This window comes from Juglans regia, chromosome 12 (genome assembly GCF_001411555.2).
Source record: "Juglans regia cultivar Chandler chromosome 12, Walnut 2.0, whole genome shotgun sequence".
NCBI lineage: Eukaryota > Viridiplantae > Streptophyta > Magnoliopsida > Fagales > Juglandaceae > Juglans > Juglans regia.
The window spans coordinates 28,501,636-28,519,001 of record NC_049912.1 but is presented as its reverse complement, the minus strand read 5'-3'; the positions used below and the strand labels follow the sequence as shown (position 1 = coordinate 28,519,001).

The window sequence follows — 17,366 nt, the reverse complement described above, 5'->3', positions numbered from 1 at the left end:
TTCAAGCACCATGTTTGAAAAGGTGCACATGCGAGGAACATGTTTAATGACTACGTTCTGTATGAAAGCTGGAACAAATAGACTGAGATGATCACCTGATTCATTTACAAGTTGGCCTCTCTCACTCCTGATCATCATCCTTCGATCTTTTACTAATTGGGACCGGAAAGGAGAGGGGAAGGGAGAGGAGGAATAGCACCAAAGAATAGAGCGTGAAAAGGGCTCGTTACAAGATCCACAACACAACTTAATGGATGCATAAGAAGACCCTAGTTGGTATGATCCTGCTAGTAACTATGGCTTTTCCTTGTACTCGGATCTTCAAAGAAATGGAGAACACAACTCAAGCATGACTCTGACAAAACAACATTTAATTGAAGCTCGTAATTTCCAGCGAGAAAGGAACTACTCATCATCACCAGTCCTGTTGGCCGCTGTGCCATCCAAGCTGTCACTGTCCTCTCCGCTACAAACCAAATTGCCAACTGGATCATCAAATATTTCACGTTCAGGAAGGAAGTATCCATCTTCTACAGGCTCGTAGTCTTTCCCCCTCCAAACCACAATCTGCTCCTTCTCAAACGTCACTAGGATGCAAGGCACCAAGTCCTGCATCGACATTGGAAAATAATTATTAAGTAAATAACACCGCCTCTCTATAGTCTAAAAGGCCAACAAACTTAATAGAGACAAACAAAAGGAAACCATCATATTAAATTTGCAAAGAGTTTTAAGCTACTGTATGCCATTTCTATTTTTAAAGTAATTGCAGCAACAGAGTTGTTTTCTTATATAAAATAAACTCAGAAGGATGTTGAAGGGCAAACTCCATTTACACCACAAAGGATATCAAGACCATTCCGCTTACTTCTCATCACAAGGAGAAAAAAAGCCAATTGCTTGCTAGCATCAGTTCCCCCTGAGAATAAAATTTACCAGATAATACGAGCTTGAGGATGATCTTTCCTTTTCTAGCAACAAACAAGTAAGAAATCTTTCTACTGACAACATATAAACGAATTTGAGAGTTACTAATAAAAAAATCGAATAGATTAGCATGTCAGATCAGTAAATAGATGAACCCTCATGCAGAATGATGAATCTGAAGTCTTTTACCCTGAGTTTGCAGCCTATTTTCTTGTAATCACTCCTCTCAAGACCCTGGCAGTCTATGCGAACCAGCTCACTGCAGAGGAAAGCATCTCTGACCATGGGTACCAGACTACCATAATAACCATTCTTTGCTGCAGTTGCAGCTGGGGAGTTAGAGAACAACAAAGATACACTCATTGTTACAAACTTCTAAATTAAAATTTAAAATAGTGCATACCAAGTTTTGTTAAAGCAGGAACAGCTAGTCCTCTCTTTCTCATTTCCTTTGTTTCCTCAATGCTTAGGCCATCAATTGTAGTCTTGATTAGCCTGGGATATACGGGCTCATGGGGTCTCCACAGCATCAATGGAATCATAGGCCTTTTCTTGGGATGATAATTTCTGCCTCTAAATAATACAAGAAAACTACCGTGTCTGTGGATGATCTTTCCAAACGTTTTGTCCTGCAACAAACACCTTAAACTTGAACCTAACATTTCGTCCTCTATAAGAGAGAAAATCTTACCATTTATGAACAATTTAACATTTCTACCAAGAAAAGATAAAAATTATCAGGGCTATTCACATAGATCAAACTTCATCGTATCATGCAAAGAAATTTAAGAAGATATTCTGATGTAAACAGAAACCACCTTCACAAAACACTGCAAGCCATAGTGCAATATTTATGGAAAGCTGAACGTGATGTTGGTAGCTATCTAAAACAAGAAGTCGTTCTATTTTTAGGCAAGATACCTCCACTAGAGAAATGCGAGAGTTGCTATGTTAAAAGAAAACGCAATACCTCAAGCTGAGTGCACACATTTCTCATGTCCACAGTTGGAACACCTAAACATTTTATCCTCACTGCTTCGGCATGTTTCCAACTATTGTGGATATCATTCAGCATGTTGTGGGTTAAACCATCCCTCCCTACAAATAAAAAATAATAATAAAAAATAAATAAATAAAAACAACAACACTAAATAAAAGGCAATGATTAAAGAAAACGATAGATAGCAAATGATACAGCTTATTTCATCTAGTATCTCAGTTCAGATAAGAAGCCTTTATAATCCATGCATCCTGCAAGTGCATTTCCTTTTGAATATCTAATGCATGTTAGTCCAAGAAAAACATTACTTTATCAACAACATCAAATGCATGCAAGAGTAAGAACAAAGGTATGACTTGACCTCAGAAGAAGAGGCATCTGCAAGGCAGTATCATATTGGTTAAATCACCTGATATCATTGACCCGTCCAACTAGAATTTCAGATTCCAAAATAGCTAATCATCAATGAAAAGAAAAAACAACTAAAACAAGCAGGAAATGACTAAAAAAATTAGAAAACGCCTACAAAACATAAACAAAGACTCCCCAGCCTCTAGGACAGCCCATTCCGGCAATGGTAGGTACTCAATAAAGATTCCACCATGCATCCATTCCTTGCCTGATGGCTTCCATATGAAACTGTCAAATCAATGACAAAAACATCGAGAGAGAGAGAGAGAGAGAGAGTTCATAACTCCCTCCTTGTCCTTGATAAATTTGAAGTCAATTAGCTTCATCTTCTCCTTAAATACTATCAAGCTCTTAGTGGTAAGAGCCTTAGTCTTGCTTGTATGCTCCCTCCAAGTCAAAGATTCAAACCATTGGCTGCAAACAATTCCTAGGGGCTATCAAGCTGAAAGAATTTTTTCTTAAATTACTTGAGGGCCCTTGCGGGAAACTCCTTGCCAAGGGTTTAATGCACCCCCAAAATCAGCCGGGATTTTGTTCTGGCAGTGCCGATATCAAATAAAATAAAATAAGCTTTAATCTGAGATGGTGGCGGTGGGTGTGGAGCCTAGAATCAATAGCCTATGAAATATTTGGGCCTCTCGTTGGTGGTAACTTTTAAAGCTAGAGCTATTTGGGACAGGGTAATTGAGAAAGTGGAGAAAAGGTTGGCTGGATGGAAACGGTTGTATCTATTGAAAAGAGAGAGGGGGGGGTCCACATTGATCACGAGCACTTTATCTAATCTTCCGACCTATTTCTTATCTCTATTTTTGTTGCCTACAGGGGTGGCGAATAAGATCGATAAGTTATTTCGGGCTTTCTTGTGGGTTGGTCTGGGGGAGGAAACCAAATTCCATCTTGTTAATTGAAATAAAGTTTGCTCCCCAATCTCGAGTGGAGGATTGGGAGTGCGCAATTTGAGGACTTTCAATAAAGCGCTATTAGGGAAATGGCTATGGAGGTATCACTTGGAGGGGGAGTCATTGTGGAAGGAAGTTATTGACTCTAGACACGGAGGTGCTTGGGGAGGTTGGTGTACCAATGTAGTGAATGGGGGTATGGTATGGGTTTGTGGAAATATATTATGGGGGTTTGGCAGTGTTCCGAAAACAATATCCATTTTGTGGTTGGAGAGGACACTAGAATCAGGTTTTGGTAGGATGTTTGGTGTGGAGAGCGCTCTTTAGAGAGGGACTTCCCAGCTCTCTATAGTATTGCAGTTAATTGGGAGGCTTCGGTGGCAGATTTGCTTGCATTTGAAATTGGTTCCCATCAATGGAATATCCTATTCACTAGGGATAACCATGACTGGGAATTATCTACCGTTTTAGAATTTTTCAGCTTGATATACTCCTCAAGAAGTATAACGGCAGAGGGTGATAGGATACAATAGAGGTCCATTGGCAGCAAGAAGTTCACAGTCAAGGCATATTATAAAATATTAGCTTCAAAAGGTAATGTATATTTCCTGTGGAAAAGCATTTGGAGGTCTTGCGTACCTTCCAAAGTGGCTTTCTTTGTGTGGATTGCTGCTCCTGGAAATATTCCAACCACGAACAACTTAAGGAAGAGGGGACTCATTGTGATGGATTGGTGCTATCTGTGTAAAAATCATGGAGAATCAATGGACCATCTATTATTGCATTGTGAGGTTACAAGAGCGTTGTGGAATGGGATATTTAGTAGAGTAGATGTTGCTTGGATTTTTTTTTTATAAGCAGTAGATGTTGCTTGGGTTATGTCGTCAAAGGTGGTTGATCTGCTTGCTTGCTGGAAGGGTATCCAAGGCTATCCCCAGGTGGCAGCAACATGGAAGATGATTCCGTTGTGCATTATGTGGTGTATTTGGTCGGAAAGGAATGTGCGGTGCTTTGAAGATAGGGAGCAAACAATGGCGGAGCTTCAGAATTTTTTTCTACACACATTAATCCTATGGTTTTCAGCCATCGTGCTTAATGGAAACAATGTGCATGATTTCTTATATTTAATTTAGCGCTTTTAGAATGTATTTAGACGTTCTTCTGTATACCCCTTGTGTACATGGGCTATGTCTATTTTCATTCATATCAATAAAATTTACTTCTTACTTATTAAAAAAAAAACAAGTTCCAATATAACTGTTGAATATGTAAGAAGACCCAAAATCTTTATATGAGCCGACTTTTAATATGCCTCGTTCTACTTATCAAAAAATGTAAGAAGACCCAAAAAAAAACTATAGAAATAATGAGAATTACACTCCTAGGATGTGGATATTGCAGTCGGTACTCATTCGGTTAATTGCTAATAATAATAAAAAAAAAGAAACCAATGCGGTCTGAAAATTTGAAAAGATCACATTGTATAATAGTATGAAAAAACATACAGAAGCAATTTTGTAAAGGGTACCATGGAGTTTAACTTCAATTCAGAAATGAAAATCCTTTTTTTTTTTATCGGTAAATGACTAAATGAAAATCTTTATTCAAAGAGATGATGCGAAATCCAACCCAAAGATATAAATCCTCTAATTGAGCATGCACAGATGCGGCAGAACACACTTAGTAACTCAAAAAACAACGACCCAGATGAACAGAAAATACCTTCCTATATGATGAAATGCAAATTAGAACCCAAAGTTTAAAACCACACACCCTATGCAACATGCAACTCACACAAAATAGAAACCTCATAACCATACTCATCATATAATTAAAAAGGAAAACCATTAAAAAGCACTCTACAACGCGAAAAAAATCTAAAACCAACACATCCTAGAACAATACTGAAATAGCTGATTCACTAAACACTGTATGCAATCCAAAAACACCATACCCAGATTGACTTGCGTCTTGGTATTGCACCTCTGACACTTCTCCACGAGAATTCTCCTCTCAGCCCCAGTAAGGGGTTCTCCCTGAACCCTCTCCCGCATCTTCCTCCTCTTCTCCTCCAGCTTCGGGTCGTCCGCTCCTTCCACGGACCTCGCCTTGGGGTCCACTGCGGGAGCACACACCCCGGTCCATTCGCGGTCGAGGCGGCCCGGCCCGAAAGGCGAGTACTTGGGCTCCCGTAGCCCAATGGGTCTAACCGTTGGACTGCTCTCCGTGTAACTGTACCGGAAATCGAAGGGCAAATCGGATTTTATTGGCTTTATACCAGTTCGATCAAGCGAAGAAGGTGGGCGGTACCTGGGTTTCTGCTTTTTCTTCGTATTCACGCTGGGAAAGCGATTAGGGTTTTGGGGGGTCGAGGAGAGGGAAGGTGGGGGTTTGAAGGAGTAATGTTGGTGGAGTTTCGAGGAGGTGGTGGTGGTGGAGAATGAGAGGAGGCCCGTGAGAAGCGTGCGGCAGAGTGGGGGTGAGGGTAGTTTTCGGCGGGATAGATGGTTAAGGGACATCAGGGTTTAAGGGGGGTTTCTAGACTCTGCCGCTGCGAGCGATGGAGACGGAGGAGAAGAGAGAGGAGAAGGCAAAATTGGACCAAACTTTCGTGTACCTCCGAATCTTTCTTTCCTGTTTTTTTTTCTTCCTTCAAATTATTCACATCCATAATCATTTTTCCAATAAATTATTTTAAAAATATAATAATAGACTTATTATCTCTTACTATTTTTTTACTCTTTTATAATATATTTAAAAAATTTGTTTTATATTTATTTTATTTTAAATATTCTTTTAACATCTATTTTTTTAAAATATATATATATACAATTTTATTAATAATTAATTTTTTAATTATTAAATAAAAAATAAATAAATTAATAAATGAGTAATAAGAGACAACAAATCTATCATTATCTTTTTAAAAATTAAAAAGTCTTTCACAATTTCAATATTATTTGCATTGGATAGGTTAGGTTTACCTATTTTTTAATTTGTTTTCTCGATTACAGTTACCTTTTTAAAATGTAAACTATATTTCTCTGTTGAAAATGATGATTATAAATAAAATTGAGAGCACCATGCTTCCTATTACAAAAATAAAATAGAGAAAAAATGAATATATATAGCAGGAGCTAGGCTTTTATAATCTTTACACGATAAAATTTATCTTATATTTTTAGTTAATTATAATATTTATAAATTGATATGTAAATCAAGAACTAAAAAGACAAAAAACTGATATTCACTTATTTTCTTTCCACGCCAAGCTGAAAATTAGCTTCCGGCGGAGGCCAAGCAAAGTCATTTCAAAAGACTATTTTAGCTTACCCGTCTCGTTTGTTTTTACAGATCATGAGATAAAATAAGTTAAAAGTTGAATAAAATATTATTAGAATAAATTTTTTTAATATTATTTTTATTTTAAGATCTAAAAAAGTTAAATTATTTATTTTATTTTGTATGATAATTTAAAAATATTACAATAATTAAATGAGATGAATTAAAAAATTTATTGAAAACAAACTAGATTATAAATATTTCTCTCTGATATGGCCATGTTGTTGGCATATTATATATATGCTTGAATTGGAATTCAAGAAAAAATTAGGGGTTCTGTTCTCTATTTCTAAATCCACAAGAAAAGATTATCACTAATTAATTTTTAGATTAATCCGACACATAATTATGATCTTATTTAATTAATTAAAGTTGTACCAAACGTATAGTTTGGATCTCATCATGTTGACTTTGTTATAATTTTACGTTAATTAGTCACCACTCCTCCAAAACATCGAGAATAATATTGCATGTGTTAATTAGAAAATTAGTGTCCAGATCACGTACGATTAATGTCAGTACTACCGAATCATCATGATCTTATAAATAGCTAGTACATTAGCTCACAAATTAATTGGTCGTAATTTCATGATCAACTCAAATTAAAGACGTTGAAAATTAACTGAAAACTGATTTTTTTAGTTAGAAATAGAATGTGGCCAACTGTATAAATTGGTCGTGTCTATATATATATAGGCTTTATATATATAGACAATGGCAGTTATTAGAAATCCAGAAACTTATATATGTTGTCTTCCTTGTAAGGTTTCCCAACCAAAACCCTGAGCAATCGGATCCGAATTTATAAGGACGTCGATCGATCGAGAACTTCAAGATTGCTCTTTATATATATATATATACCCTTGGAGCTGCATGCATGCTTAGTTAATAACTTCTTGTTGTTTTTGTTTCCTGCGATTGATTTAAACTAAATATATAACTGGGATGTATTACTGTTTGTAGCGCCCTGCATAAACAAAGCTAGCTAGCGCTACTACGTACGTACGTACGCCGGCAAAGATGTCGAGATCAAAGAAATGCGTCCATTCTGATCTTTCTATTCCTTGGCAGCAGCTTGTTCTTCCTCTTCTGATCTTGGTCTCGATAAGTCTTGTTAATTGTGCAACTGAGGACGAGGAAAAGGTACTGCTAGCTGTGTATTGATCTGCATTTTGCTTTATTTTCTGCAATTTATATTAACGTTGTTTGGCTAGCTAGCTTGTTTACTTCCATGCATGCATGCAATTTAATAATCTTCATCGATCGGAAATTAATTATGCAGAAATTGTACATAGCATTTTTGGGAGATCATCCACTAGTTAATTCAAACTCTCTAGATGAAACACATATTCATCTCCTTTCATCTGTAAAAGAAAGGTACGGTTCGTATAAGGTTCTCTCTCTCTCTCTCTCTCTCTCTCTCTCTCTATATATATATATATTCTCTTTAATTCCTATTTTCATATATTGTAATTATAAACATATATTCTAATAAAGTTTTTTGTTTTTTTCACGATCGAACAGCTATGATGATGCGAAGGAGTCCATCGTCTACAGCTATACAAAGAGCATGAATGCATTTGCAGCAAAGCTATCTGAAGATGAAGTTAACAAGTTATCGGGTATATTTATATATATATATATATATATATATACAACGTCTGATGAAATTAACTATATATGATCTAATTTCAATATGTTCAAAAATTAAATATGGGATATTATATATCAACGATGAGCTGTAGTGCTTACGTACGTACGCGGACGTCGTTGCTGTGAAATTATATATAGGAATGGATGAGGTGCTGTCCGTGATACCGAATCAGTATTATAAGCTACACACCACGAAATCCTGGGACTTTGTTGGCTTACCTGTAACCGCAAGAAGAAAATTGAGAACGGAGAGCGATGTGATTGTGGGTCTAATAGATACAGGTAATTAATAATCTTGATCATCTCTTTTTATTTATTTTTATTTTTTATTTTTTGCTCATTTCAAAATATAACTAACTAGTTTCATATATATTTGTGACAGGAATTTCTCCACAGTCTGAAAGCTTTAAGGATGACGGGTTTGGTCCTCCACCCACCAAGTGGAAAGGAACTTGTGGCCCTTATGCTAATTTCTCAGGATGCAACAAGTAATTAAATCTTGATCTCCATATATATATAAATATATATATATATTTTCTTTCATTTTCAAGATATTTTAATGGTTAAGTAATATATATATATATATAGTTAATTATCCGCACGAATTTAAAAATTAATATAATTTTTAAGCATAATTAATTAATAATGCATAAACATGTTTGATAATTAATTGGTCCTTTGGATTATAGCACTTATCACAGATATCATAGAATTAATAACGAAACAGAATTGATCAAATTAATTATTTCTGTACAACTTCAAAAATGCATGATTTCTGATCAAACAACATAAACATTTTAATTTTGCACTAATTAAACAAATAGGTAAAAAATAAATTATAAAACGAACAAAAGCATTTTCGAGTTGATTCGTTCGTTCTATTAATTACTGATGTCCATGCATATATTTCTTTTGAACCATTTGGAAAACGTCGTAATTTTTCCATAAAGCTAGAGATCTAGTCGTTTCACTAGCTAAAAACTTATGAGTACTTTCTTATATAGCGCTAATCGAAAATGGTCTCTTTCCTTGTGATCAAGATGCAGTAACATGATTTTTGAGAGTGATGCGAATTAATATATCGATCATCACCTTTTACTAACAAATTAAAAGTACTGATTATATATATATATGATAAAAATTACCTTAAAAAGTGTTCTTAAGCATTTATGATCTTGTATTTTTAATTTTTAATTTTTTAATTTTTAATTTTAAATCAAATTATGTTGAATTAATGTATAAAAATTCTCAAAATACAATTATTATTAAACCCAAAAACAATCTCGATTTCATCTTTCTCGAGAGCAAAGTAATGACAAGATTTTTAGACTACGTACGGAGATTAATTTTTTAATTTTTTTTTTTTAAGACTTCGAATGCATGGGCTTACCTTTGATTAATGTTCTCTCCTTTGCCACCCCTTGTGGTAACTTGTAGCAAGATCATAGGCGCCAGGTACTTCAAGCTCGATGGCACTCCCGATGCCTCCGACATATTATCTCCGGTTGACGTGGATGGACACGGGACGCACACATCGTCGACATTAGCTGGCAACCTAGTCACAAATGCAAGCCTCTTTGGGCTTGCCAGAGGAACCGCACGTGGTGCAGTGCCGTCGGCGAGGGTGGCCATGTACAAGGTGTGTTGGGCCTCCGATGGTTGCGCGGCTGTAGATATACTTGCTGCTTTTGATGCTGCTATACATGATGGTGTGGACATTATATCGATTTCCATCGGCGGCGGAGGGAATCAAGATTACACGATCGACACTATACCAATAGGTGCATTTCATGCAATGCAGAAGGGAATTATCACCGTGGCCTCCGCTGGAAATACGGGACCAAGTCTGTCTAGTGTGATGAATCACGCTCCTTGGATTCTAACCGTGGCAGCTAGTGGCATTGATAGGGAGTTTAGAAGCAATGTTCATTTCGGTAATGGAAAGAACATCTCGGTACGTACGCCATAGATTTTTGCATGCATGAAGGCAGAATTAATTTTTATATATATATATTACATGAAGTTAATTATTGGTACTCTTGAAAGGATAATACTTTATCCACCGACAAAAGTCACTCATGGTGTGGCTACCGATTAATTTTTTTTTTCTTAGTGATTAAAAAAATATTTTTTTAATAATGTTGTGATTTTTTTTTAAAAAAAAAAAAAATTTAAGAATATAACAAAAATCTACGAAAAAGATAAAATAAAAAATAAAAAAGGTCATTTGACCTTTTCGGTGACATCTCTCGTGCTACACCCACCGCGAGGGTAGCATGACTCCTCTTGAAATCCTGTATAGAGTTTAATACGATCTTTGTCCGCAGAAGTGATGGGCAAAGATCATTGGATGGTATCTCATTTCCAAACCGTGACGTCAAACACATGAATAGGGAGCTTTTCTTTTTTGATTTTGAGGGCAAAAAATTAAGACTAATCTGATACATGAAACGAGAAGGTCTCTCCATGCCACCCCAATTGAATTACATGCATTAAACGCTAATATCATGATATGCAAGTATATATCCTAGCCTAAAGGTAGATATATATATAATAGCTAGCCAGCTAGGTCTGTAACTGTCTATGGGTAAATTAACTAGCAAGTATGTGTATGCAGGGGCTTGGCGTGAGCACATTCAATCCAACGCAGGAATTATACCCTCTTATTAGTGGGACTGATGCGGCCCTTAACTCTACAACTGTGGAGGAAGCAAGGTACGTTTTCTTTATGCACGGAGCTGGAGCAATACTAAAAAATGATGTAGCGCCATTAATTTCATATTGTGATGGCCTGCTAGGTTCTGTCTGCAAGACTCATTGGACCCTGTCAAGGTGAAGGGAAGGATTGTTCACTGCAAAGTATTAGCGTCGGGTGCTGAATCTGTTGTCAGAGGAATTGGTGGGGTTGGCACTATAGTTGAAAGTGATCAGTTTCCTGATGTTGCCTTCGTTTTCATGGCACCGGCAACTCTGGTTAATGGCACTGTAGGCGCGAGCATCAATGATTACATACATTCCACAAGGTAATTAATACCACTTCGCTGTATTTTTAGAGAATGTTTAATTTACTACATGTTGCTGATCATGCCAAACACAACATTTCGGCAAGGAAAACAAAATACATTAGAGAAGTATGGTCACACTCCTTACTGTTATGAACTCCTAATCACTGACCAATTGTCCAAAGCCCGACTTTCCACAATTATTTTATGAAAAACAGGTGGATATTAATCTCTGATGATATAGAAATTTCAGGATGATCTATATTATCCGACAGTTATTAGGAAGGAAATGAATTAATATTTCTTGTTCAATATTATTGTAGATCACCATCAGCAGTAATTTACAAGACCCAAGAAATAGAAAAAGAGCCTGCTCCATTTGCAGCTTCATTTTCATCTCGGGGTCCAAGTCCGGGATCCAAACGCATCCTCAAGGTGTAGACTTTACTATATATATATATATATATATATATATATATATATATATATATTAATTTCATCCCGAATATATTGTATAAAACCTTTTCCTTTCTGCTTGACTAGTGACGTAGCATATAAAAACTAGCACTAAAAAAAGTGGACCTGTTTTCTATACAGCCTGATATTGCAGCACCTGGTATTGACATCTTGGCAGCTTACACCCCCTTGAAATCGCTCACCGGCTTGAAAGGAGACACCCAATATTCTAAGTTTACCATCATGTCTGGTACCTCCATGGCATGTCCTCACGTTGCCGGGGTAGCAGCGTATGTAAAGTCATTCCACCCAGACTGGAGTCCAGCTGCAATCAAATCCGCCATCTTGACCACAGGTAAAGAGAAAGGATCAACTTAATTCTATAGGAAGATTGAATTTGGTCCATCAATTAATATAGAATTCTGTTTCTTGATTAATTTATATCTTCTTCATGTCTGACACTTTCAAGCAAAACCCATGAGCCGGAGAGTTAATAACAACGATGAAGAATTTGCCTTTGGTTCCGGTCAATTGAGCCCAACTCGGGCAGTGAGCCCCGGCTTAGTTTTTGACATGGATGAAATGCCTTACATCCAATTCTTATGCCACGAGGGGTATAATGCATCCTCTTTAGCAGTCCTAGTTGGTTCCAAACGTGTCAACTGCTCCACGTTGCTTCCCGGACTTGGCTATGATGATCTCAACTATCCCACCATGCAGCTTAGCCTGAAAAACCAGCGAGAGCCGATAACAGGCGTTTTCCGGCGAAGAGTGACCAACGTCGGTCCTGCTCTGTCCATCTATAACGCCACCATTAATGCTCCCGCAGGAGTTGAAATCACTGTTAGGCCCACGACTCTCTACTTCTCTCGCGTCTTGCAGGAGCTGAGCTTCACGGTTGTGGTGAAGGCAAAGCCAATGCCGAGTGGGCAAATGGTCCCGGGTTCACTTGTTTGGAAAAGCTCCCGTCATGTTGTAAGGAGCCCTATTGTCATTTATAGTCCGATTGATGGCTAATTAATGAACAGATGAAGTTGCTCCAGCGTTTGCTGCTCTAATTAATTTAAAGAAGGAAATCAAGCTGCTAATGCAGCTCATGTAAAATTGGCATTTTCTTTAGACTTTGAGCATGTATATATGGATATTGGAGGACCCACCTATCGAGGTTCTTCTTATCATCTCTATTAACAAATCATGTATCGTTGGAATTCAATCAAAAATCTTTTATTTTGTTAATGCAACCGTACGATTCAGATAAAGAGATAAAAAAAATGATAAACACAATATTTTTCATAACATATTTCACAATCATGTTTTAAAATTAAGAGTACTATTATAAAATGTCATATAAAAATAACACCAATTTATAAAAATATTCTCATTTTACATTATATATTGTGAAAAGTGTTCTGAAAAATTTTGTGTGTATCATTACTAAAAAAGATATATCGTGTCAGATGTGAATGATATATGGTAGGGCTGAAAAATCTACTACAAAGATTTTTTGTTTTTTGCAAAATTTTTAAAATTAATTAATTTAATCAATTTATTTTTAATTTTAATCATGCCATGCATATATTATTAGTAACTAATAACTATTAACTACTACATATATACTACTTATATTTTATAATCTTATTATCTTATATACTAAATTACTAATTACTAGATAAATAAAAAAAAACTTCACTAGATGTTTAATACACATTAGAAACAAAATTAAATTGTCTTAAGCAACAAATAACAATTATTTTTGAATAAAACCCAAAAAATCTTCATTCTTCAGTCTGCAGTCTTCGACTCTTCAATCATCAATAGTTGTGATGTATGATGCCCCTAACTCTATAAGAAAACACCAAATAATCAAATTATCAATATTAATAAATTAGGATAATGAAAACAAATTAAATTAAATAATAAAAATAAATGAATATGGAAATTGAATGAGTAAAAGTTAAAAACACATTACCAGATTCTACTACAAAGCTCTCAACATTATCCATGGAGTCTCGAATATCAATTGACGTTGACGGATGTCGCAACCAATTCTGAGTACAAATAAGTGCCTCAACAGTTCTTAGAGCCAAGGAACTCTGAAAATGATCAAGTATCCGACCTCCCGTACTAAATGCGGACTCTGATGCAACCGTGGAAACAGACATGGCTAACACGTCTCGTGCAATTCTCGCAAGTATAGGATAGTTAGGCTCATTCACTTTCCACCAATTCAACAAATCAAAAGATTGACTGAATGCCTCACAACCATCTGATAAATACCGATCAATCTCTGTTTTGGTTGATGTAGATCCAGAGGCAGTCGATGCTTGCAACCACTCATAAAAAAGTTGTGACTCATGATTGTCTTCAACATCATCTGGAGGTGCAGCTGACGGAGGGGAAACATATTCTCTACTACTCGAGGAAGAACCGAACATAGCATTATACTCTTCATACATGTCTGATAATAATTGTCTCACCCTCGATAATAAATCTTCAGCCCAATTGTGATCATAAATTTTTTTCAAGTGAAAAGTAAGAAGCCCCAACTTACTACGTGGATCAATGAGAACTGCAATCAACAACAACAAATTCAGTCTATCCAATGAACCCCAATACTTATCAAATTTCATTCTCATGCTTATGGTCATGCTCATCAAACAAGTATTCTGACTCTCACACAGTCTAACCAACTCTTTTTGGAGCCTACAAATATCCAAAAAACTTGTGTTTGCCGTGACATGTAAAGAATCAGAAAATCGACAAGTGGCATCATAAAACATCTTCAAAAATTTCACAAAAACTCGCACTGTCTCCCACTCGTCACCTCTAGGAGGCCCAATGTTTCCATCCTTAAAGTAAGAAATGAAATTGTAGTCCTCACTCTCCATTTGCCTAAAAACCTTTTCAAATTTCTCAGCAGCCTCCAACATCATGTAAGTTGAATTCCATCGGGTTTGCACATCAAGGCACAACATTTTTTTACAATCAATTTTTTCTTTTTCTGCACATCTCTTAAACTTGTCTAATATTGCAGGGGAGGAGGGCACATATCTAACCGCATTTCTAACCATTGTAATGACATCATCACACTCCTTAAGACCCTCATTCACGACAAGATTCAGAATATGAGCACAACATCTCATGTGCATATACTTTCCTTCCAACATATTCTCCGTCAAAAAATGTCTCAAATATGCAATTGCAGTATCATTTGAACTAGCATTATCAAAAGTAACAGTAAATATCTTATCAATGCCCCAATGAATGAGGCACGATTCAACATATTTTCCAATGGTATCCCCTCGATGATTAGGGATTAAACAAAAATTTATAATTTTCTTCTGTAATTTCCAATCACTATCAATGAAATGGGCAGTTAGACACATATAATTGAGATTTTGTACCGATGTCCACGTATCGGTAGTTAATGAAATCCTCATTCCCCCATCTTTGAATAACTTTTTAAGTTTTGGCTTTTTCATATGCAAATAGTTTTATACAATCTCTTGAAACCATCACTCGACATGGCACTTTAAATCTAGGTTCAAGCAACCAAATCATCTTCTTAAATCCTTGCCATTCAACAATTCTAAATGGTAATTCATCGAGAATTACCATCTCCGCAAGCGCCATCCTCACAGCCTCTTCACTATATTTATGAGTTACAAGATTTCTTAAAGAATTATCACTCTCTTCAAACCCCTCCGAGGATACCTCACCTGCCAATGTTGTTTGGTATTTATCTAAAGGCCCACGCTTATGAGGATTTTTGAGACATGAAGGTAGATGGTTTTGCATAGTTGAAGTTCCGTTCCTCTTCGAGTGGCAAGCGTATATCTTGCCACAATAATTGCACTTGGCCTTAGGATCATCTACGGAACAACTCTCAACTTTTGTAAAATGATCCCAAACAATTGACGGATCATTCCCCTTCCGTTTCTTAGGAAGTGGACAATTACTACTATTAGGGGCACTTGAAGTCGGGGGTTTTGGTATTTGAGAGTTCGAATCAAGATCAATTGGACTTGACGAAGAATCCATCTAACATGTAAAAACAAGAAAGAACAAAAAATCACCACAATTGTTAATTACACAGCAGCTAGTTTGCAACGTGGCAAACATCACAAATCTAAGATTCTAATCTACATTTTAGATTGCTCATAAATCTCACAAATTATTTTACTTTCAATAAACATCACAGATTATTTATAACATAAACACATCATAAATTTAACTTTCAATAAATATCACAAATTATTTATAACATAAACACATCATAAATTGTACTTCCAATAAACATCACAAATTTTTTTTTTCAACAAAATTACATCCAATCCGTGAATGGCAATGCACACTGCCGACGAAAATCAATCAAAATTCTTCAACAAAATCCTCCTCACTATTTCAATCATCTCAAACAAGCAAACACAATCCCTAACCCTAGATTAAAATACCAAATCAGAAAACAAAAACACTAATCCACCGAACTTTTGCAAACTCGGGTTCTAAATAAAATCTCACAAAATACTTATAAATAAATAAATAAATCTCAAAATCATACCTAAAAACAACAATGGAGGCTCTCGGGTCCCTATGGTTTGCCGGAGGAAGCGTGGAGACTGCACCGCTGCTGGACGGTGGACCGCTGGGCGTCGGTGAGCCGTGAGTGGCTGGAGTCGCTGGAGCCTGAGCCTGGAGTCGCTGGAGTTAGTGGAGTCGTGGACGGCGACGCGGCGTCACGCACAGAACTGGCCGAAACGGCGAAATCGTCGAAGACTCGAAGGAGAGAGGGAGGCGGAAAGGAAACTGGGTAGGGGGTCCGAACGAAATAGACCTGGGGCTAGGGCTCGGGGACAATATGCCCTAGTTGGAACGGCGCCGCGCCGTTCCCTTTATTTTTTTTTTCTAATTTTAAGATGAAGACAACGTCGTTTCACTTATTTAAGTGAAACGCCGTCGTTTAATAAATGAATATATTTTAAAATATATATATATATATATATATATATACGGCGTCGGCCGGTTTTTCGATTTTTGGTTGGTTCAAACCGCGACCGAACCGGCCGACGCTGGTTTTGATGATTTATCACCGACGGCCGACCGGTTCCCTGCCGATTTCGACCGGTTCCGAGCTCCGACGACCGGTCTGAGTCGATCTCGGCCGATTTTCCGTACAGCCCTAATATATGGTTACTTTTCTAATGGTTTGCCTTCATCCACACAGACACATACATATATATATATAAATATAAATATATGCATGTCAAGATTCTGGCTAAGGGTTTGGAGGATGAACCTAAATTAGATCAATAAATGCTTATGCATTAAACAATGAGTACAAAACAAGGATAATGTCGCTAGCTAGCTAGTTCAATTCGTAGATAGAGTACACTACGATCGATGATGAGTTAGGCGTTTTAAAAATGGACACACGTACACACATTACATCTTCAATTTTTTTCTCTTCCTAACAAAAAGAAAAAATAAAGATACATTGAATATTTAATTAAATAGTTTAAGTGTAGAGTAATATTCTAACACATCTATTATGATATTGCCAAGTAAAATAATGACTAAGTCATCCTCAAAACTTAAAGACTAATTATAAGAATAGATTGATTTTAATATTTATATATATCTAATGATATTACGTTTTAATTTTCCTCACGTCACATT

At 36.4% G+C, this 17,366-nt stretch overlaps 2 protein-coding genes across 3 annotated transcripts; one reads left to right on the top strand and one right to left on the bottom strand.

Annotated features, from left to right (window-relative positions):
* Positions 1-62: 62 nt before the first annotated feature.
* On the bottom strand, positions 63-5,868 carry LOC109022176 (CRS2-associated factor 1, mitochondrial). 2 transcript variants are annotated; one of them, XM_019005001.2, is made up of 6 exons: positions 5,192-5,868; positions 1,898-2,025; positions 1,331-1,556; positions 1,117-1,244; positions 869-919; positions 63-609 (listed from the first exon to the last, which is right to left on the bottom strand). In XM_019005001.2, exons 1-5 carry the CDS (start codon positions 5,754-5,756, stop codon positions 875-877), a joined length of 1,092 nt encoding a protein of 363 aa, XP_018860546.1. In that variant the 5' UTR covers positions 5,757-5,868; the 3' UTR covers positions 63-609; positions 869-874. The 2 variants fall into 2 exon arrangements, with proteins under 2 accessions (XP_018860546.1, XP_018860545.1); XM_019005000.2 differs by lacking the exon at positions 869-919.
* Positions 5,869-7,296: 1,428 nt separating this feature from the next.
* Positions 7,297-12,931, top strand: LOC109022174 (subtilisin-like protease SBT4.14). The gene is made up of 12 exons (XM_019004998.2): positions 7,297-7,463; positions 7,543-7,722; positions 7,862-7,956; positions 8,104-8,201; positions 8,371-8,514; positions 8,615-8,720; positions 9,670-10,186; positions 10,850-10,947; positions 11,031-11,255; positions 11,558-11,669; positions 11,832-12,045; positions 12,160-12,931. The coding sequence occupies exons 2-12, from the start codon at positions 7,600-7,602 to the stop codon at positions 12,705-12,707; spliced, it is 2,280 nt and encodes a 759-aa protein (XP_018860543.2). The 5' UTR covers positions 7,297-7,463; positions 7,543-7,599; the 3' UTR covers positions 12,708-12,931.
* Positions 12,932-17,366: the final 4,435 nt, after the last annotated feature.